Source organism: Lissotriton helveticus, chromosome 12 (assembly GCF_964261635.1).
Source record: "Lissotriton helveticus chromosome 12, aLisHel1.1, whole genome shotgun sequence".
NCBI classification, from domain to species: Eukaryota; Metazoa; Chordata; class Amphibia; order Caudata; family Salamandridae; genus Lissotriton; species Lissotriton helveticus.
The window spans coordinates 834,332,276-834,354,597 of record NC_136073.1 but is presented as its reverse complement, the minus strand read 5'-3'; the positions used below and the strand labels follow the sequence as shown (position 1 = coordinate 834,354,597).

General features: G+C 38.6%; 1 protein-coding gene across 1 annotated transcript in view; it reads right to left on the bottom strand.

The window, feature by feature from the left end:
* LOC144798945 (hepatic lectin-like) overlaps nt 1-12,106 on the bottom strand; it is a 34,527-nt gene extending 22,421 nt beyond the window's left edge. The window contains exons 1-4 of the mRNA XM_078670080.1: nt 12,038-12,106; nt 11,805-11,924; nt 10,723-10,845; nt 2,195-2,346 (exon numbers count right to left, since the gene is read on the bottom strand). Coding sequence (XP_078526206.1) covers nt 2,195-2,346; nt 10,723-10,845; nt 11,805-11,922 — 393 coding nt within the window. The 5' untranslated portion in view covers nt 11,923-11,924; nt 12,038-12,106. The remainder of the gene's footprint in view (nt 1-2,194; nt 2,347-10,722; nt 10,846-11,804; nt 11,925-12,037) is intronic.
* Between the last annotated feature and the right edge of the window lie 10,216 nt (nt 12,107-22,322).

Sequence of the window (22,322 nt, the reverse complement as noted above, 5' to 3'; positions counted from 1 at the left end):
CAAGAGTGAGGAGGGCGTCGTCTACTATATGTAGAATGGCTGTTTCTGTGCTATGGGTCTGAAACCCGATTAGCAGTAGTTCAGTAGCTTGATATCCTTGATGTGTTGGTTCAGTTGTTGTTGAATGCATTTTTCCAGGACTTTGGCTAGCAAGGGAATGATAGTTATAGATCGAAAGTTATTGGGGCCGGAGGTGTATGCTGTCTGCTTTTTTAGGATAGGGTGACGTTTTTAGGCAGTCTGGGATGTGACCTTGCACTAGCGAGGCATTGATGATTTTGGTCCGGATAGGGGAGATGATACGGTGGATGTTGGGTAGGCAGCTAGAGGGGACAGGGTCATTGAAGTGGTTGTTGGGTTTGGTAGTTGCTAATGTTTTGGTAATGTCACTGAGATCGTAAAGTGTGAAGGTAGACCAATGAGAGTTATTTTTGGGCAGAGGTAGATTCAGTTGTTTAGTATTTTCATCTTGTGTGTTCTTTCGGGTGGCTGAGTTGCTAGTTGTCACCCTTAGTTCGAGTTGGAGGGAGTTGGTTTTTGCTGTGAAGAATGAGGGAAACTCTTCACTAACCCTGGGTGAAGTACTACGCTACGCACGCGTAGTTTGCGAAGTTTGCACTACTTCGCACTATGCGAATTGCTTGTAGCACAGTGCAAACACGCGTAGCGTGGCAGTCACTTTTTGCTTGCTCGCGGTTCTTAACGTCCAGTTGGCGACCGCAAGTGAGCAAAATTACATCCCGGCAAGACTTTTCCCAGTTCGCAATCAGCAACATCAAGTTGCCAATCTCGAGCGTGGAAAATAAACCTCCCGGGGAGATTCTCAATGCGGGTAGGTCAGGTTTCTCATTGCGAGTGCCCACGTATGCTCGCGACCGCTCGCGATGAGAAATTACCAGTCCGCGTTGAGAAAGCTGCCGCTCGAGTAGAAATCTACTTGAGCGACAGAAAACGACCGTTTGCACTGTGCAAGATGCAGTTTGGACTGATTGCACAGTGCGGACAAGCATCCGGCACGGTGAAATCAGTGCGAACAGCATTTTGCACAGTGCACTACGCAGTTTGCGTAGCTCACGTAGTGCGAAGTGCACATTGCGTAGCTACGCGTAGCACTACTACACGAACTACGCCCATGGTTACTACTAATCTGGGATTTTGTGGTTAGGAGTGCGGATTTTGCCAATTTGTTAGATTGTTATTTTAGTATTTCAAAGAGTTTCTTCGGCCTGTTTTTGGCATTGCCTAGTTATGATCTGAAGAAGTCTTTTTTTGATTGTAGAATGCTTTTATTATAGGATTTCCTAGATTTTCTAAGTAGTTTGAGTTGGGTAGGAGAGAGATGTTGTCTCCATTTTGATTCAGTTAATCTCAGTTTGCGTCTTTCTTCATTCAGGGCTCCATTGAACCATGGGTTTTTGTCTTTGTCCGGAATTCTTTTGAGTTTTGGTGGGGCAACTTGGTCGAAGAATTTGGTCACCGTGGAGTTATAGTGAGCAGTGAGGTCTTTGCTGTCTGACATGTTATTGGGAGGAGTGAGAGCTTTCTCACAGTGGGAGGCTAGGTTGTACCAGTTGAGGTTCTTCGTGTCTCTTATCCAGTGTTTAGGCTTGACCTGCTGCAGGTACGTTTTCTTTCTGGCGGACGGAATTTGGAAGGTAATGGTCTGATGGTCCGACCAATCACAAGGGGTGATAGAGATAGATTCAATTATTTTATTTTTGGAGATGATCCAGTCAAGAGTAGCACCTTTGGAGTGAGTGGGCTTTGTGATGGCTTGTGTCAGTGAATGGTCTGCTAGGAAGGTTTTGAGGGCGTTAACCTGCTTGTCTAGGGGATTTTCCCAGTGAAGATTGAAGTCTCCAAGGAATATGTCATTGGAGTGAGGGGACCAGTTTGTAGTGATGATTTCCATCAGTTGGTCTGTATATATATATTGGCAACTGATATATAGATTGATATTAATTAAAAATAGTTTTGAAATACAAGTAAGGTTACAATACTGCAGACTACAACACTTCTAAGGCAGAAATATACCATGGAAAATGCTTTTAAGCAATCACAACAAAGCATTACCCACATCTTAACCACTTGGATGCTAAGGGTGGTACCTGATGTTCAATGTAATTTCCATTGAAGTCAATGGAAACTCCACGACGAGCTGAGCTCGTCATGAGCGTCGAAGGGGTTAACTCACCTGCTCCATCTGGTCATTGATGATAAGCAGGTCTGCCTGACTTGTCAGACATTCTGATCTGCTTCCGTCCCATGTGAGGGTGTTTTGAGAAAAGAAATAGCATTTTCCATTGTACAGCAGCCAATCTGTGGGGCAGACCTGGTAGAAGAACTCTGAAATATAAAGGTACAGTGAGAACACCCAACAACAATACTTCTCTTGGGTTAGACGTGAGGTCTCAGGGTGCTCAAACCACATTCTGCTTTAGTTGGCGGTGTTTTGAAGGCCGTGAGCTTAAGCATAGCAGCTTATAACTTCATCATCTACTGCCCTGAATGTATATTTGTGCAGTTAGTCTTTACAATGGCCCCACATGTTCAGCAGCCTGCCCCAGAATAAGTGGTTTAGCTTTTTAAGGACTGGTTCTAATCAATATACCTTCTCACATAGCCAAAGCTACCAGCTCATTTCTTTAAGTACTCATGAAAAATACCATTAATACCCTCTCTCAGCTGAAGCTAACCCACACCTCCCATAAGCTTGTACCCTTAAAAATGGAATTCCTCTAAGGGCCAACAATGTGCATCAACTAGCAAAACACTGGCTCAACAACATGAACTTGGACTTATTCATACAGCATGTTGCACTCAATGCCAAGTCACTCTGATATACCCAGGACCTCACCCACAAGGAACACATTTTCAGGAATTAAAAAGTATCAAGTATCATATTTGCCTTCTAATCTAGACCAAGTGGAATGTTTCCTTTCAGAGGATGACTTCAGAGAATGTCTGACAGAATATTGACGGACAGAAAATCGAAGTACAAAATATCGAAATCAAAAATATCAAAAGTCCAATCTACAGAATGGTAAGTACAAAAAGATCTTTTTTTTAAAGTTTTAATAATAATGTACAATTAAGTAAATAATACATATAATTAAAATAAATATTGTTAATATTAAAACATATTTAAAAATAATAACTAATACACATAATATTAAAAGAAATTAAACATATACAAATAAATTAATATATATGCTTACTCCACATAGTGCAACAGTCGGGAAAGTGATGGATAGCGTAGGGGTAAAAATGACCATTCCCACTCCAGATAGTGCAAAAGTAGGGAAAGCGTTGGATAGCGTAGGGGTAAAAATTACTATTCCCACTCCAGAGCGTGCAGCAGTAGGGAAAGCGCTGGATAGCGTAGGGGTAAAAATTACTATTCCTACTCCAGAGAGTGCAACAGTGGAGAAAGCGCTGGATAGCGTAGGGGTAAAAATTACTATTCCTGCTCCAGAGAGTGCAACAGTAGGGAAAGCGCTAGATAGCGTAGGGGTAAAAATTACAATTCCCGCTTCAGAGAGTGCAACAGTAGGGAAAGCGCTGGATAGCGTAGGGGTGAAAATTACTATTCTCGCTCCAGAGAGTGCAACAGTAGGGAAAGTGTTGGATAGGGTAGGGGTAAAAATTACTATTCCCACACTTGTGAGTGCAACAGTAGGGAAAGCGCTTGATAGTGTATGGGTAAAAATTACCATTCCCATTTCAGAGAGTGCAACAGTAGGGAAAGTGCTGGATAGAGTAGGGGTAAAAATCACTATTCCCACTCCAGAGAGTGCAACAGTAGGGAAAGCTTTGGATAGCGTAGGGGTAAAAATTACTATTCCCACTCCAGAGAGTGCAAAAGTAGGGAAAGCGTTGGATAGCGTAGGGATACAAATTACTATTCCCAATCCAGAGAGGGCAACAGTAGGGAAAGCGTTGGATAGCGTAGAAGCAAAAATTACTTTTCCCACTCCAGAGAGGGCAACAGTAGGGAAAGCATTGGCTAGCATAGAGGTAAAAATTACTATTCCCACTCCAGAGAGTGCAACAGTAGGGAAAGGGTTGGATAGTGTAGGGGTAAAAAACACACTCCACATAAAATTTCACACAATTAATTTCATTTTCAATTAATCAATTAATAAAAATCATTTGCAATGAATAATTAATTTACAATAAATTAATTATCAATGCCAATAAATAATATGTATTAAAATGAATAACCAATTAATAATTAATTAACATAAAAGGTATTATCAATACCAATAAATAATATTTAATAAAAACATAACCAATAAATAAATTACTTCTCACCCTATTCCCTAATAAACCCAAAACCCACTCCAATAATTCATTAAACATATATTATAATTATCAATTAATAATAATGTATAACCAATTAATGATTAATTAACAATAAATTAATTATTAATGCAAATAATTAACAATTGCCTAATTCATATTACATTATTTCCCACCCTATTCCCCTATAAACCCACATCCCGCTCCCATCATAAATTAATGCAAATAATATAAATATCAATTACTAATAATTAACTACCAATTAATAATTAATTAACAATACATTAATTATTAATACTAATAATTCATAGTTAATAATTACCTAATTAAAATGTAGTTGCTTCCGACCCTATTCCCCTATAAACCCACAACCCGCTACAGAAGTAAAACACAAACTTTTATTAAAAATAATTAATAATTCATAAAATGAATGTTTAATTCACTGTAATTAAATTACTTCCCACCCTATTCCCCTATAAACTCACAGCCCTCTATGGTACTGAAACGCATAAATTACTTTAAAAAAAATGACTAATTAAAAAAAAATTCTTGCAGGAGCCTGCCCGCCTTAAAGTCATTAAAGGTGCTCACACTTACTACTTTTTGGATGAAAAAGAAGCGCAGAGTATGCTATCAAATTTGAGCTAACTGCAGGGCTAGAGATGAGTAATTATAATAGCTATTAAAATTCCTTTTTTTTTGCTTTTTTGCACACGGACCCTTAAAGGGGGAGATGGGGGAGGGAAGGAAGAAGGCAAAAAGAAGAAGAAAAAAAAAGAGAAATCTGAGGAATTAGGGTGATGAAGGGGGAAGGAGGAAGAAAAAATAGAAAAAAGAGGGGTAAAGTGAGAAATTGGGGAAAATAAGAGGAGAAAGAAAAGAGGAAAGGGGGAAAAGGAAGGAAGAAAGGGAAAGAAAAAGTAAAAGGGAGGGGAAAAAAAAGGGAGAGAGACGGGTGATCCAATAGCCCCGGTGCTACTGTGCTCTGTGCTGCCCTTTCGAACGTCGGCAGATAAGGAAGGGGCTCCCTCTGGTTCTGGGCTGAGGGAGAGGGGGGGTGGGGGGCGGGCCCAGGTTCTCCGAGGGGTGGGTGGTATGGGAAGGGTTAAAATATCAAAAAATTCAGCACATTAGGATAAATGTTTAAATTTAAAAGAGCTGCATTCTTGTTTTTTTTATCTATTTTCATTGCTTTATAATATACAGTATGGCAAAATTGACTTAGATTATTTAAAAAAATGCATACATTAAAATGTCTAGCGTGGAACGAAGCCGGCCTAAACAATAAGAATAAAAGAAGATTTATAGCTGAAGAATTAAAACTTTATAATCCTCAGCTAATTTTTTCTATCTGAGACACATATATCGTATAAAGACAGAAAATTACCTAATCATTTGGGCTATGAGGTCATAATCTGCTCCTCTCAAATGGTTTCTCTAAGGGGGGTTGCCATATTAAAGGATAAAAGATCCAGAATTGAAACGATGAGATCTAGCACTGATAAACGGGGCCGATGGGTGATCGCACAAGTCCTTATTGGCAATTGTAAATATGTACTATGTGGAGTTTATGACTCTAACACTGATGAAGCTTTTGTTTTTGATGAATTAAATGTGGAACTATTGGGTTGGGAAGGCGAATTAATCACGATGGGGGATTTTAATTGCATTATGGATTATAAGCAGGATACTACTAGACCGGGGGCTGTTCAACATATGCACAAAGTTAGGACTGCCATTTTAGATTTAAGTAGGGTACACAATGTTAAGGATGTATGGCGCTCTCTCTATCCTAATATCCCTGGTCACATGTTTTATTCTGCTCCCCATAAACTCTGTACGCGGATAGATATGGTTTGGGCAACAGATCAAATTATTCAGAACAGTTCTATGGAAATTTTTCCCCGGGTGTCCTCTGATCACAACCCCATCTTACTAAATTATAGCTATGATGAGGGCCAAAATAACATCAGATTTTTTTCTTTCCCCCGCTACCTGTTGACAGACACAGTTTATATCTCCCAACTTAAACTCCATTTGTCTGAATTCATCAGGATAAATCTTCATACCGCCTCCCATATATGTGTTTGGGATACATGTAAGGCAAGTATTAGAGGCCATGCACAACAATATATTCTTAAACAGAATTCTGAACGCCGAAGAGATAATAAAAAATTAATAGCAGATATTAGGGAATATGAAATTTTATTGGGAACGGCACTTTGTTCACGATCTACTAATATTCCAGACATAGAATTAAAACTAGGATCACTAAAATCTAATCTTAAAATTACCTTAATGGAAAAAAACTGTGCCAAAATGCTCAAGACTAAAATCCAGTGCTATAAAGGAGAGGATAAGATCGGCAAGCTACTGGGCTATAAAGTAGCAGATTACAGAGCCCAGACTCGTATTAAATGTATTAAAGGTCCTAACCAAATTAAATATAATCAACCAGTACAGATTTTGACTCAATTTAGAGATTATTATAATACTCTCTATACTCCGGAGAATCAACCCCTTACATCGGATATACTTAAATACCTAGAAAGTAATATTAAGGAAAAATCTAACCTACCAGGCTTGGAACATCTCTCGGATAATATCACTGAGCTGGAACTGAGACGTGCTATTATATCTCTGCCAACAGGAAAAACCTCAGGGGAGGATTCAATCCCTCTGGAAGTATATAAAATTTGTATTGAGGAAATAATCTCTCTTTTTCTTCTTCTAACACAGCACATTGGGTTAACCGGGAAAGCCCCAAACTCTTGGAGCATAACGAAAATCATTTTCTTAAAAAAAAAAGATAAGCCGGCAGAGGAATGTGGGTCGTACAGGCCAATATCCTTGATCAATTCTGACGCGAAGGTTTTCGCCATAGTGCTGGCAAATAGATTGGCCCTGATTATTCCTGGGATTGTTTGCGAACAACAGCACGGTTTCGTATTGGGCAGAGATACAACAACCCATACCAATACAGCTATCACAGCCTTTGACATCGCAGAAACTGAAGACTCCCCACTCGGCATGATCTTACTAGACGCCGAGAAGGCTTTTGACCGAGTGGGGTGGGATTATCTGTGGACTGTGCTATCCTTCATTGGTCTCAGGGGCAACATAGTCAGCTGGATTCGGGCCTTATATGACCAACCTATGGCTAAAATCAGTTACTCTGGTCTACTATCCTCTGCTTTTTCCATCGCACGCGGCACCCGTTAGGGGTGCCCGCTATCTCCTTTACTTTTCTCAATCTCTATGGAGCCATTCCTATCAGCGCTCCTGGCTCAGCCCAAGATAATTCCATTTAGCTCTGGACCCCATAGTTTGAAAATTACCGCATACGCGGACGACATAGCGGTATATTCATCAAATATTACAACAGCATTAGAGGGTATCATGGTTGAAGCGGAAAAATTCGGCAAAGTCTCTGGCTACAAACTAAATGCGAATAAAACTCAGATAGTTGCTAACTATAAACTATCAGGGGGAATTATGGGAGTCTGTAGGTCAGCTAATTATTTGGGGGTTAAAATTTCATCCAAGATTAGAGATATAATTCCCATTAACTATGATGTGCTGGTCAAATCAACAGAGCAGCTTCTTAAAAAATGGCATAAACTACCACTAAATATAATAAGCAGAATAAACTTAATTAAGATGAAAATCCTGCCGAAATTTCTTTATCTCTTCCGTTCTATTCCTTTGTCATTAAACAATATCTTTTTTAAAAAGTTAGACGGAATTTTTGGTAGCTTTATCTGGGGTTATAGAAAAGCTCGAAAAAGTTTATCCTCACTAAAAGGATCTATTGATATGGGTGGTCTCTGCTTCCCAGACTTCAAACTTTACTTTTGGGCAACCTTTATAGGGCGCCTCCGTTCCTTACTTAATCCTGAGCTTAATAATTTTTTTTTCATACTATAATGCTGAATTTAGAAGCAAGAATGTTTCTGCTTAGATTGAACGACCCAAATTTCTACAAAAGAGTTAAATTTAAGACAGCTCGAGATATTGCTAAGATCTGGTTTGGTATCATGCTTTTTTGTAAAACCTCATTTTATCATTCTAACTTGAGGCTCTGGGACAACCCCGGACTCCCAGGGATATTTAATGACAGCAGGGCTAGCGTTTGGGCAACCGATGGTATATCAACATTAGGGGATTTGTATGGCACTAATGGCTTTTTAGATTTTGAGACATTAAAACATCTATATCATGTGACAGAAGCTATGAGGTTTAAATATATTCGGATTCATTACTTTTTGATACGTCGGAAGAAATTTTTTTACTGTTTCAGAATCTGATATTTGGGATTGCCTTTATTCATTTAAAACCAAATCAGTAATAAGCACCGGCTACAATTGTCTAACTTCTTATGTAAAACAAGATTGCTCCAAACTAGCGGAGAAATGGAGTTCTAAACTTGGAATTACGATATATTCGGATCAGATCTCACATTCTCTCTCTAAAATAAACAGTTTGGTTCATTCAGTTAGCCTTTGCCTGCAACAGTTTAAAACTTCTTGTTTACTATATCATACCCCAGAAGTGATTCTTAATTGGTCTTCAAACCCATTATATACTGATCGTACCAAATGCCCTAAATGCGATACTGTGAGTGCAAATATAGAACATATGTTATTTTCTTGCCCTCATCTGAAGGACTTTTGGTTTAATCTAGATAAAGTTTTGAAATTCAAAATGGTAAGACCACCAGAACTGTCAGCATCTGCTGTACTTCTAGATATACACAGCACTACCTTACCCCAAAAAGCTTTAATTACTATTTTGTTATCTTGTGCTAAACTCATTATAGCTCGGGCTTGGATCTCGCCACAGCCACCACAGATTATGCAGTGGTGGTTTCTGGTTAACGAAATCCACAACATGGAAGCTGGGCTAGCTCGAATAAGGGGTACCAGATCTTTGCTTAAATTTGAGAAAATTTGGGACAACTTTATTTAAAATCTTCTTTGCAGGGACTTTATTTTCTTTTTATTCTAACATATGAATTTTCTTGTACACTTTTTCATCTATTTTTTTTCTCAGCGTTCATTTTATGCCTTCTTGTATAGCTCTATGTATAGATTACCATGGTATATATGTATTTTTTATGCTCAACTTTTCATTATGTGCTGATAATAAAAATAATAAAAAAATAAAAATAAAAAAAATGTATACATATATTTAAAAAAAACAGTAAAATACCTAATAAAAAATATAGAACACATACATATAAAATACATAATAAAATACATAACACTAATATAAATATCAATATTATTAACATCGCTAATTTAACTAGCGATATTACTAACATAGATATTTGCAGCATCAATATTTCTTACCTTCATTTCGATATTCTGGTTGTCGATATTCTTGATGTCGATATTCTGTCCATACGATATTTAAAACTCGATATAAATGTACTTGAATATAAAAAAATCGATATTTTGACTGTTCAACGACTTCAGAACTTCTGGTCAAGCCCTCGCCCTCTAGTGTCTGGGTGGTGGCAACAATCTGCTACGCAGACTCCCACATTGCCAACAAGGACATTTTTCACAACACAACACTCATTATCAAGAGCCTTAAGAAATAAGTCCATATAACACCCCACCCTCATGAAAAATCTTACTGAGAAGCTCACACTACCCAATGCATCTTAGCACACCCTACCCAGAACACCATCAGACTGGAGTCTACAGTACAAAACTGAAATCAGAGCAAGGGCCAATTTCATCACAGCACCTAGGATATGTAATGATCCCAGCATCCAGGACTATTGAATGGAGTCGTTTGGAAGGTACAACGTTGTCTGATAGCTGTATTCTTTGCTCCAAATACTTGTGTACAGCCTCTGTTTCTTTTCTCAATTATTGAGCCCTCCCCAATCCATCTCAGACCATTTAACATCCTTTGCAGCTCTGTAGAATGGGGCACAATTTTCTTAGAAACAATTATGCAATTTGCCATGTGGCAAAATAATGCACTTGGTTGGGGTGCTGAGTAATGAAGCCTTTGTTGGTATTTTTATGGGATTTATAGAACACCACATTCACTTAAAGGTATCTTGGATCTATTGGGTGCAGAACACTCAGACTAACACTGTTACTCCTGATAAATATTAATTTGGAGACATTTTTAAAGCTTTTCTGAAACAGCATTGGGTATTTCATTAATCCCTTTTCAGACCTACCTAAAAAAACTTTTGGATTGTTATTCAATATTTATGGAATATGTGCTATAAAAAATAACAGTTGGCCCATTTTATAAAGAAAGTTATTTATAGAAGAGTCCCTATGATGCTCCTTTGCTCATTAAATATGGATCTGGCATTAGAAATTTCCAGGCCTGCTTGTGATTCTCGTCTGCCTATAGCACAGTGCAAATACCGATCCATGCTAGAGTACTTACGCCAACAATCGGTGCCAGAAGTTCTCTCTTTGCACCCAATGTACTTCATTGCCAGGCTGAGATTGCTCTCCAGTCGTGCCAACGTTTCCTGGGTAAGTTGGGCTCTGGCAGTAACTGTTGAATCTAAGAATATTGGAGAAAGGAGTGTGAGTGACTTGAACTACATTTTATTTAAAGGGATATTATTTCATGTCAAATAATCTGTGGTACTTACAAAAGTACAGGCACACACTGTCTCATTAATTGAATCAGGTCAGGGGTGAAATTACTGTAACACTGAGCGAAGTTCGCGTAGTAGCGCTACGCGTAGCTACGCAAAGTGCACTCCGCACTCCGCGAGCTACGCATAGCTATGCGAACTGCGTAGTGCACTGTGCAAAATGCTGTTTGCACTGATTGCACAGTGCCGGATGCTTGTCCGCACTGTGCAGTCAGTGCAAACCGCATCTTGCACAGTGCAAGCAGTCATTTTCTGAGCTCGTGTAGATTTCTACTCGAGCGGCAGCTTTCTCAAAGCATACTGGTAGTTTCTCATCGCAAGCGGTCACGAGTATACGCAACCACTCCCAATGAGAAACCTGACCTCCCCACGTTGATAATCTCCCCAGGAGGTTTATTTTCCACGCTCGCGATGGGCAACTTGATGTTGCTGATCGCGAACGAGGAAAAAGTCTCGCCGGGATGTCATTTTGCTCGCTCGCGGTCGCCAACTTGACATTGAGGATTGCGAGCAAGCAAAGAATTACCTCTACGCTACGCGTGTTTGCACTGTGCAATGTGCAATTCACGTAGTGCAAAGTAGCGCAAACTTCGCAAACTACGCGAGCGTAGCGTAGTACTTCACCCAGGGTTAGAAAATAGTACTTTTCACTTAAAGTTTCAACCTTGTTCTCAAACATGGATTGGCATTGAAACAAGTACAGTGAGGGCAGCGACAAATGGGCAGAAAATGCAATTTGAAGATGTAGTTTGATCACAATTTTGTCCAATAGCAGAAACAGAGGAGACTTTGGTAAAGTCTTATTTCCTAGTAATTCATTACATCTCTTTGAAAGAGTTTAAAGATAGTAAATCTTACTTACAGAGTGTTACGCGAGCAATCAATGTAGCAAGCAGCAGAAGGCTGATCACCAGTCCTAAGTCTACCAGCTTCTTTGTTGACAGCATCTTCTTGTCCTCTGTCTGTGAGGTCTTTCTCATGGCTAGAAAACAAAACAGTGTGTCTATTAGTTGGTCACTATAGGCCAAATTCCCCAAAAGGGATGCTTTGCATTTGCTTTCTTGCATCCATTTCAGAACCGTTCCTTACACTTACATCGGGTACCCTTTCACTGTTTGCCCGCTAAGGTTTCTTTGTAGAGTCTAATGTGATTGGCCAATGTTGAGGGGGGAGGGGCCATGACTCAGGTAAAGTAAATCCTTGATTGGATCCAGGAACTCCTCTGTTCCGCCTGCAATGGTAATCAATAGCATATTACCCGCAGTGGATCTGCATGTAACGTATAGACAAGATTATTTATCATGTGTAGCAGTTATAAATACAGGTATTAAATAAGAAGTAGAATTCAAGGGGTTAAAAGTAGGAAATGTAATAAAATCACAATAAAAAACTTTGTTTGTAATAATAGAGTAGTGTTCTCTGTAAAGTTGTTCCTCATGCAATCTGTAATTAATTAAGCATGTTTTCTCTCATTGTGTGCACTGTACCATAGTCTGATATCTTCACTGTAGTAATGAATGGGTGAACATACATTTAATAGTACACTAGCGGGAAAATGTGATTTTCAGATCACATTTATTTTAACTAGCAAAGCATACTTCTGAATAGATATGGGTTATGAACATGCGTTCTTTACCCGCCATGAGGAGTTTCGATTTTTTTGTAAAATGCTGTTTTAAGTGGTCCAATTTATCAGGCTGCTATTATTTTTAGCTATTGAAAAAATGCCTTTTTAATCCTAACAAAATAATGTCAAACCAAATTTTTTTAATTGACTTGAAATGATAATGACAGACATATAACAGAAAACCATGCTGGCTGGTAAGAAGAAGAAGGTCCACGTGTTCCAGCATCTGCCTTGTTCATATGTGAAGTGAACAGTCAAGAAAGACCATATCCATCAAGACATTAAACATGGATGAAATATTTTATGCAGTTAGTCATTCTGTAAGACAGAACAGTTCCCATTTGGTCACTGTGCCCAGAGTGTTACAAAAGGTCTCTAATTGGTAGAGGCATGCCCCCTGCCCAAGTAGGGACCCCCACTCTAGTCAGGGTACACACTAAGGGGCCTATTAGGATGGTGGGCGGACTTTCGTCCGCCCGCCACCCTAGCAGTGCTGGGACCGGCGGTCCCGTATCAGCAATTAGGATGCCACCATCACAGTGGTGGTGGCATCCCCCATCCACAACATAGTGGTGGGCGGTACACACAGCACCGCCCGCCACAATGCTGTGGCTGCACCTTGTGCATTTGCATGCACAACGTGGCAGGCACAGTGCGGTGCCTTGAGGTTCTTTAATTTTGACTCCATCTTACATTTGTCATGAATTTGTGTAGCCTTTACACAGACTGCTCTATTCATGAAGTGTTTCTGCCCTTTGGACTGCAACGTGTAGAAAACCCCCCTCTGTCCTTGCTTTGAAAGCAATCTCAGACACTAGCTGGCCTAACTGCATACAGACACGTTCTGCCATTACTGATTGACCTATAAGTGCTGAAGTTGATTAACTTATGGGTTGGGCAGAAACACGACGTAAGGGGGACATTCTGGTTACATGATGTTTTTCTATTGGCGAATATTTTGCAGATCTTGTATGTCCATATTAGGTATTTTGTATGCTTGCAGAAGCTAGGACTGCCCCTTTCTTTAATGCTGAGTTTGTAAATCCTAAGCATATAAAAGACCTCTGTGTTCTGTATTCTTTAGACTACCTCATTCAATTGCTACGGCTTCTGTGTGACGTGGCCTCACTTATTAAATTTAATAAAGATGTCTTTTAATATTACAGCTTCTGTGCCAAGTTATTTTGTATTAGTGAGACCCCTGAGAATGAAGATTTCAGTTCTTCAGATGGCGCGGCCAACGCGGGCTTCATCAGAGAAGTGACTTTCTGTGGGAGAGATCTTGTCAGGAGACAGAAAGCTACTGAGGAAGACAAGACAGGATTCTACTAAGAAGGTACTCTGTGCACAGGGATTCTGGGGATTCTTCGTCTCTGCAGCCCAGTGTATTTCTGATCTTCCTGATATTGATCCTCCACATGATGTCACTCCTGACTGAGAACCTTTTTGGCGTGAATATTAAAAAAAAAACAAAGAGACCGTTAGGTCATTTAGAACTTGACAGTTAGAATTTGGATAACCTTTTTGATTGGTAAGAGTAAGGTAGTTTAGTAACCCTTACTGTAGCTTTGGAAGAGTAAGGTAGTTTAGTAACGCTTACTGTAGCTTTGGAACTTTGGAATTTGTGTTGGCCAACTTTTGGATTTGTATAGGTTTGTATACGCGAATTGCAATTTGTGTAGACAGGTAATGAAGAACATTTTCTCTATTTGGTTTAGTTGAACGGTGCACGTACAAAAAGTACATTAAGCACTATTTTGATTATAATATTGTATATTTTGCAATATATTTGGGCATGCCTGTTTAAAAGCTCACATGAGAATGTGTTGCTTTATATTTGGAAGGTACCATGTTGTGATGTGAAGTAAATTAGCCGGCTTCCCTAGAGGGAATATCTAAATAGGTTTAGGTATATAAACATATTTCTTCCTTGGTGATTTTGTATCCCCAGGGAATTAAAATATGGACATAATACATACAAGGATCCTTTGTTCTGCGCAATTTTATGAATGAAGATATGCAGAGCGATTTTTGGTGTTCTGCTAGTCAAAGCTTGTGAATTTGAGTGTATTTTCGGTTCTTGGACATACATCAGTCTGTTGGGCTGTTTTTGCAGTCTTTTGGAACACAATTGAGAAGCGTTTCTTGTAAATATGACTTACAACTAGTATTTACAAATGGTTTGGTTTAAGTAAAGTCTGTGGACTGTCCTTTATTTCTGTTCTGAGTATTGATATGTGGGTTAAATGTGTGTTTAAATGTCTATGTGGTTTTCTCATTAGTGCAATTTCTGTAAGTACATAGCGTTGGCGCTATTCACGAAATGCATGGCTAAAAGCGCGCCGTATTGTGTTTCCTGAGTGTTTGACCCCTTTCTGTTTGTCTGAAATGAGCTCAAATGTGTGTTCGTGTTTTTTCTTGATGTTTTCAGTCTATTCAGCAAGATGTCTAAATGTTTAAAAACTAACATGTAAATTCACATTCACTAGGAATAAAAAGCCCCCAAAAACGAAATTGTGTGTTTTGCAAAAAATAAACTTACAGCATTTTCCTTAGATACATTGTGTTAGGTATGAACAGGCAAACAGATTAGCTGAAGTAAATTCCTGCTGAACTCAAAATAATATAGAACACGCATTGATATGTTTTAGTTTGAAAAAGACTGCCAGCTTGTTACAAGCACTTAGAGACAAGCTGGATAAACAGGAATTTTTATTTAGCCAGGATTTTCTCCTCAGTTGCACAGGTGAAAATGTTGCATTTCAGAATGTTGTTTTAAAAAGGTTTCAAAACTAAGGTTCATTATTTTGTATTATGGGAAGACATTTTAATTAAGGGTTTTCCTCTCTTTAAGCATTTCTGTAAGCAAATTCTTGGCTCAGTTGCTAAGTAATAATTAACCCATGTAGTGAAGAAACAGTTAAAAAGAGGGAAACCGTAATAGATGCTGAAACCAGATAGGGCAAGTCCAGGGAAACTAAAAAGTTAACGATGTCTTGAACATTGATTGGCAATCTCAGATAAAGATCAATCAGGGAAATTGGCTTTGCAGGTCAGTTTCGCGTGACGAAAGTTAGTTTCTTACAGTTTAATCTGGTTAATGTGTACATGACCTGGGGAGGCCAGGCCACTTTGTTCGTCAGCCTAAGTGGCACAAAAAAAAAAAAAGAAAAGAAAATGAAGTCAGATTCAAGGAATTACAGAGCCTTAATATGTGGAATCATCAAAACTGATTGGGTTATAAAATAAGTGCTACAAAATTCGTTTTTTACTATTCATGAAGCTTAATACTTATACTGTGACCTCCTAGCATTATAATTTAATTTAAGTTATGGTATACTGCATAATGAGGAAATTAGCATATAGAATTTCACTTGACGCAGGCGTGAAAAACTCATTTTTCTCAGCATTTGCAAGAGATATGTTTAATGTTCAATCTCTGCAATTTGTAAAGAACATTCTGAGGATGATTAATATGTAACATTATTATAGGATCTTTATTTTTAAGTGCCCCAAATGTTAAAGTCGAATTTGGGTAAAATTGGGGCATTTTTGCCACTTACAATAGCTTTAAAAGTGCTTTAGGCTTCAGTAAATGCATACATTTAGGTATAATACAAATTTGCAGGTTATTCCCATTTGGGTTTCCTTTTAAATAGGTCAGTGAGCCAATGTGCCTGGTGCAGAGGGTTGAGTTTAATATCAGGGTGGAAGGTTTTAACTTTTGCTGGACCTAACTGAGCCTTCATCCATTTAAGGTAGATGAAATGAGTACCATTGCAAACAAGCATTTGTTCTAAAAACTGGTATGTGTGTTATTATGTTCTGCAAATTATTCACAGTAACTGTTTTAATAATCAAAGTATAGAAATAAATTGTAGCCCCTAACAGGAGTAATATATAGATCATGTGTTTTTAAATAGGGTTAGTTATTGCAGGTTAGATAGAGTTGGGAAGGTTTTTTTTTGTCTTTTTCAGCCTTAGAGTGAGGTGGGAGTTAGGAGTAAGTGTAAAGAGATGGAGAAGTTATTGCTTGGAAAAGCAGGGCCTCAAAGGATTTTTGGCGCACGGGACACGCAGAGTGTCTGTGAAAAAGTTTTTGGGAAAGTTAAAAGGGTTTAGCATGTTTTCAAAACATGGTTGTTACAGTTGATATTTTGTGTGTTATGTGCAGAAATATTCATGCGTTTTACATATTTTTGCATTTTATCCTTTTATGAATTGTTCCTGCTGGTCCTGTGTGTCAGAAGCAGCCTGACAAATTAAGCAGGCCTGAATATTCTGTTTTGAGCTGCAGGTTCACAGTGCATAAAAGTGCATGCAATAGTGTTGTGTGTCACCGCTTATTTACATATGCTATTGTTTTGGCTATGCTTTTTGTGCTTGATATACGCAAGTATATCTGATGGCTTGATATGTGCTTTTTGTGTGTGGTTTTTTTTTAATGCATGTTTTTGTTTCATGTTGCTGCTTTTTGATACTAATACAAGTTTACCACAACAGTTGGGTAGATTTGCTCTGACACTAAATTTCACAGATAGACAGACAACACTTCACCAGTGTATGTCAAATTTGGCTTTAATGGTATTTGAAGGAAAATAAAAGAGATATACAGAATTAAAGTGTGTCATCTGCAATTAGTCACGATACTGTCCTCTTCCTTTAAGGAACAGGCAGCCCTAAAATTATGTATCCTTGATTGGACGTAAGGATAAATTATAGATTTGTGACTCTTGTACATGGTGACCTAATTTCCATACTACATTAGTCAGTTATGTTCAGCTTCCTAAGTAGTGTATGGCTTTTTACCTAGTCCCATTTCCCTTTTCCAAATCCCTTTCACCAGTTGGTGTATTGCTCAGGTTCACACTTCCAGACTGCAGTAATGTACCAGAGACCCCAAATTATGTATAATTCCCTTTTGTATGACCAGTCTGGTTTTCAAAAAATTTCTTTAGGCCTACTCTGATGTTTTTCCAGTCTGACTGTTAGGGTAGTGATGGCCTGGTTAACTGACTCAATACTATAGTAAGACACGTTTTCCACCTCAATAGGAGACACCTTAAATTTTTTTTAATATGACAAATTCAATGCCTATTCTAATTTGGTTTTTAGTTCCTTTTTTCTGCTGCTTTAATTTTTGATGGACCAGATGTATTTTAAATAATGGAAATACCAGGACTCTCTAGTTCTTGTCTTTTGTTTCCACATTTTGATCATTGGCTTTGGATTGTATGGTCCACCTGATGCACAATTATTAAAGGGAGGTATCTACATGTCCCTGATAATATGTATGATGTGATCTTTCTTTTGAGGTGCTCTAGATAAGGAATTTAGGAACACCTATATGTAATCATTGAGAAAAAAAATGTGTTTGCCCCTTTAGACAATGCCACCATGTGTGAGGACATCCATTCCGATAGAATTCCCATGTCGCTATCTACCCTTAGATGGTAGAGGATATGCTCTCATATGGAAACCCAATTGAAGAAATGAGAGGCACTGTTTTGCTTATTGCCTTTGTTTTTGTATTCTTTCAGAATAACAGTGTGATCTAGACCAGAAATGTCCCCTGACGTATAGCCACTCCTTTAAAGATTGCAGGCCACTTGATTGCAGTCCCTTGTTATACAATGAACTGTTTTTGTACTTATTTGAAGGAAACAACTGTGTCACATTTCCTACGTCACTAGGTTCTGCGGGATCTTCCAGAGTCAAAGGGAGAATGATACCCTGCAGAACGGTGATAAAGATGAGTTCTAATTCCCATCAGTGTCAGCTACAGATGAGGGCTACATACCTTGGCCCTAAAGTCCCAGCACACAGACAGCGATCGCCAGCGTGCCATAAGTGATATCTCCAACTATTGTGCTTGCTTCATCAGAAGGTGTTGCACTTCAGAAAAGAAGGAGGATCTGGTTTTGCCACAGAACCAGAATTTCAGTGCAAAGAGCGAAAGAGAAGGATTCTTGTTGTGTTTGAGGCTTCAGTTTTCCACCCACCTGTCATGTGCTGGTTAACCTCTGACAGTGTGCAGTCCCTTGAGCCCCTTGGCCTGAGTTTTGGCCACACACACCCCCTTTTCCTTTGCTCCAATGGAAGTGCAGTGCACCTGAGGATTTGAGATTGGCAAAAGGCACTACATTATGGTGCCCATGAAAGAGCAGCCCGAGCATCCTCTGACACTGAATAAGAGAGTGTTGGAGCCTGAAACTGTTGCTGAGAGTGACAGTCTGTTGCTCTTCCCCGCTTAATAGTACTTGGGTCTACATGAGATGATCTGTGCCCTTGATCAATGAAGAGCACACTATCTGTAGTGCCTGCAGCACAGGAAATATTGGTGCACTGCATTGAGACATTGAGACTTTCAAGTGAGCTGTGAGTGTTTGCCAGGAAGGCACTCCAACGGATACTGAGTAACATCATTTTCATGAAAGGCTTGAATGAAGAGGCCCATGCGGAAGAAAACAACAGAAACAGGATTTGATGGACAATAGAAGCCTGCCAGAAGAGGCTTTGACGGACTCTGGGTATTTCCCGTGTGATTGTATAGAATTGGTGTTTGGAGACTGATTCTTATTGTTTTATTGGCATTGTCAATAGTCACTGAAATACATAATGTTTGCAAAATAATTTTAGGATTTGCCTGTGTAATGGCAAAAGGGAGGTCTGAGGTTCTTTAATTTTGACTCCATCTTACATTTGTCATGAATTTGTGTTGCCTTTACACAGACTGCTCTATTCATGAAGTGCTTCTGCCCTTTGGACTGCGACGTGTAGAAAACCCCCCTCTGTCCTTGCTTTGAAAGCAATCTCAGCCACTAGTTGGCCTAACTGCATACAGACTCGTTCTGCCATTACTGATTGACCTATAAGTGCTGAAGTTGATTAACTTATGGGTTGGGCAGAAACACGACGTAAGGGGGACATTCTGGTTACATGATGTTTTTCTATTGGCTAATATTTTGCAGATCTTGTATGTCCATATTAGGTATTTTGTATGCTTGCAGAAGCTAGGACTGCCCCTTTCTTTAATGCTGAGTTTGTAAATCCTAAGCATATAAAAGACCTCTGTGTTCTGTATTCTTTAGACTACCTCATTCAATTGCTACGGCTTCAGTGTGACGTGGCCTCACTTATTAAATTTAATAAAGATGTCTTTTAATATTACAGCTTCTGTGCCAAGTTATTTTGTATTAGTGAGACCCCTGAGAATGAAGATTTCAGTTCTTCAGATGGCGCGGCCAACGCGGGCTTCATCAGAGAAGTGACTTTCTGTGGGAGTGATCTTGTCAGGAGATAGAAAGCTACTGAGGAAGACAAGACAGGATTCTACTAAGAAGGTACTCTGTGCACAGGGATTCTGGGGATTCTTCATCTCTGCAGCCCAGTGTATTTCTGATCTTCCTGATTTTGATCCTCCACATGATGTCACTCCTGACTGAGAACCTTTTTGGCGTGAATATTAAAAAAAAACCAAAGAGACCGTTAGGTCATTTAGAACTTGACAGTTAGAATTTGGATAACCTTTTTGATTGGTAAGAGTAAGGTAGTTTAGTAACCCTTACTGTAGCTTTGGAAGAGTAAGGTAGTTTAGTAACGCTTACTGTAGCTTTGGAACTTTGGAATTTGTGTTGGCCAACTTTTGGATTTGTATAGGTTTGTATACGCGAATTGCAATTTGTGTAGACAGGTAATGAAGAACATTTTCTCTATTTGGTTTAGTTGAACGGTGCACGTACAAAAAGTACATTAAGCACTATTTTGATTATAATATTGTATATTTTGCAATATATTTGGGCATGCCTGTTTAAAAGCTCACATGAGAATGTGTTGCTTTATATTTGGAAGGTACCATGTTGTGATGTGAAGTAAATTAGCCGGCTTCCCTAGAGGGAATATCTAAATAGGTTTAGGTATATAAACATATTTCTTCCTTGGTGATTTTGTATCCCCAGGGAATTAAAATATGGACATAATACATACAAGGATCCTTTGTTCTGCGCAATTTTATGAATGAAGATATGCAGAGCGATTTTTGGTGTTCTGCTAGTCAAAGCTAGTGAATTTGAGTGTATTTTCGGTTCTTGGACATACATCAGTCTGTTGGGCTGTTTTTGCAGTCTTTTGGAACACAATTGAGAAGCGTTTCTTGTAAATATGACTTACAACTAGTATTTACAAATGGTTTGGTTTAAGTAAAGTCTGTGGACTGTCCTTTATTTCTGTTCTGAGTATTGATATGTGGGTTAAATGTGTGTTTAAATGTCTATGTGGTTTTCTCATTAGTGCAATTTCTGTAAGTACATAGCGTTGGCGCTATTCACAAAATGCATGGCTAAAAGCGCGCCGTATTGTGTGTCCTGAGTGTTTGACCCCTTTCTGTTTGTCTGAAATGAGCTCAAATGTGTGTTCGTGTTTTTTCTTGATGTTTTCAGTCTATTAAGCAAGATGTCTAAATGTTTAAAAACTAACATGTAAATTCACATTCACTAGGAATAAAAAGCCCCCAAAAACGAAATTGTGTGTTTTGCAAAAAATAAACTTACAGCATTTTCCTTAGATACATTGTGTTAGGTATGAACAGGCAAACAGATTAGCTGAAGTAAATTCCTGCTGAACTCAAAATAATATAGAACACGCATTGATATGTTTTAGTTTGAAAAAGACTGCCAGCTTGTTACAAGCACTTAGAGACAAGCTGGATAAACAGGAATTTTTATTTAGCCAGGATTTTCTCCTCAGTTGCACAGGTGAAAATGTTGCATTTCAGAATGTTGTTTTAAAAAGGTTTCAAAACTAAGGTTCATTATTTTGTATTATGGGAAGACATTTTAATTAAGGGTTTTCCTCTCTTTAAGCATTTCTGTAAGCAAATTCTTGGCTCAGTTGCTAAGTAATAATTAACCCATGTAGTGAAGAAACAGTTAAAAAGAGGGAAACCGTAATAGATGCTGAAACCAGATAGGGCAAGTCCAGGGAAACTAAAAAGTTAACGATGTCTTGAACATTGATTGGCAATCTCAGATAAAGATCAATCAGGGAAATTGGCTTTGCAGGTCAGTTTCGCGTGACGAAAGTTAGTTTCTTACAGTTTAATCTGGTTAATGTGTACATGACCTGGGGAGGCCAGGCCACTTTGTTCGTCAGCCTAAGTGGCACAAAAAAAAAAAAAGAAAAGAAAATGAAGTCAGATTCAAGGAATTACAGAGCCTTAATATGTGGAATCTTCAAAACTGATTGGGTTATAAAATAAGTGCTACAAAATTCGTTTTTTACTATTCATGAAGCTTAATACTTATACTGTGACCTCCTAGCATTATAATTTAATTTAAGTTATGGTATACTGCATAATGAGGAAATTAGCATATGGAATTTCACTTGACGCAGGCGTGAAAAACTCATTTTTCTCAGCATTTGCAAGAGATATGTTTAATGTTCAAACTCTGCAATTTGTAAAGAACATTCTGAGGATGATTAATATGTAACATTATTATAGGATCTTTATTTTTAAGTGCCCCAAATGTTAAAGTCGAATTTGGGTAAAATTGGGGCATTTTTGCCACTTACAATAGCTTTAAAAGTGCTTTAGGCTTCAGTAAATGCATACATTTAGGTATAATACAAATTTGCAGGTTATTCCCATTTGGGTTTCCTTTTAAATAGGTCAGTGAGCCAATGTGCCTGGTGCAGAGGGTTGAGTTTAATATCAGGGTGGAAGGTTTTAACTTTTGCTGGACCTAACTGAGCCTT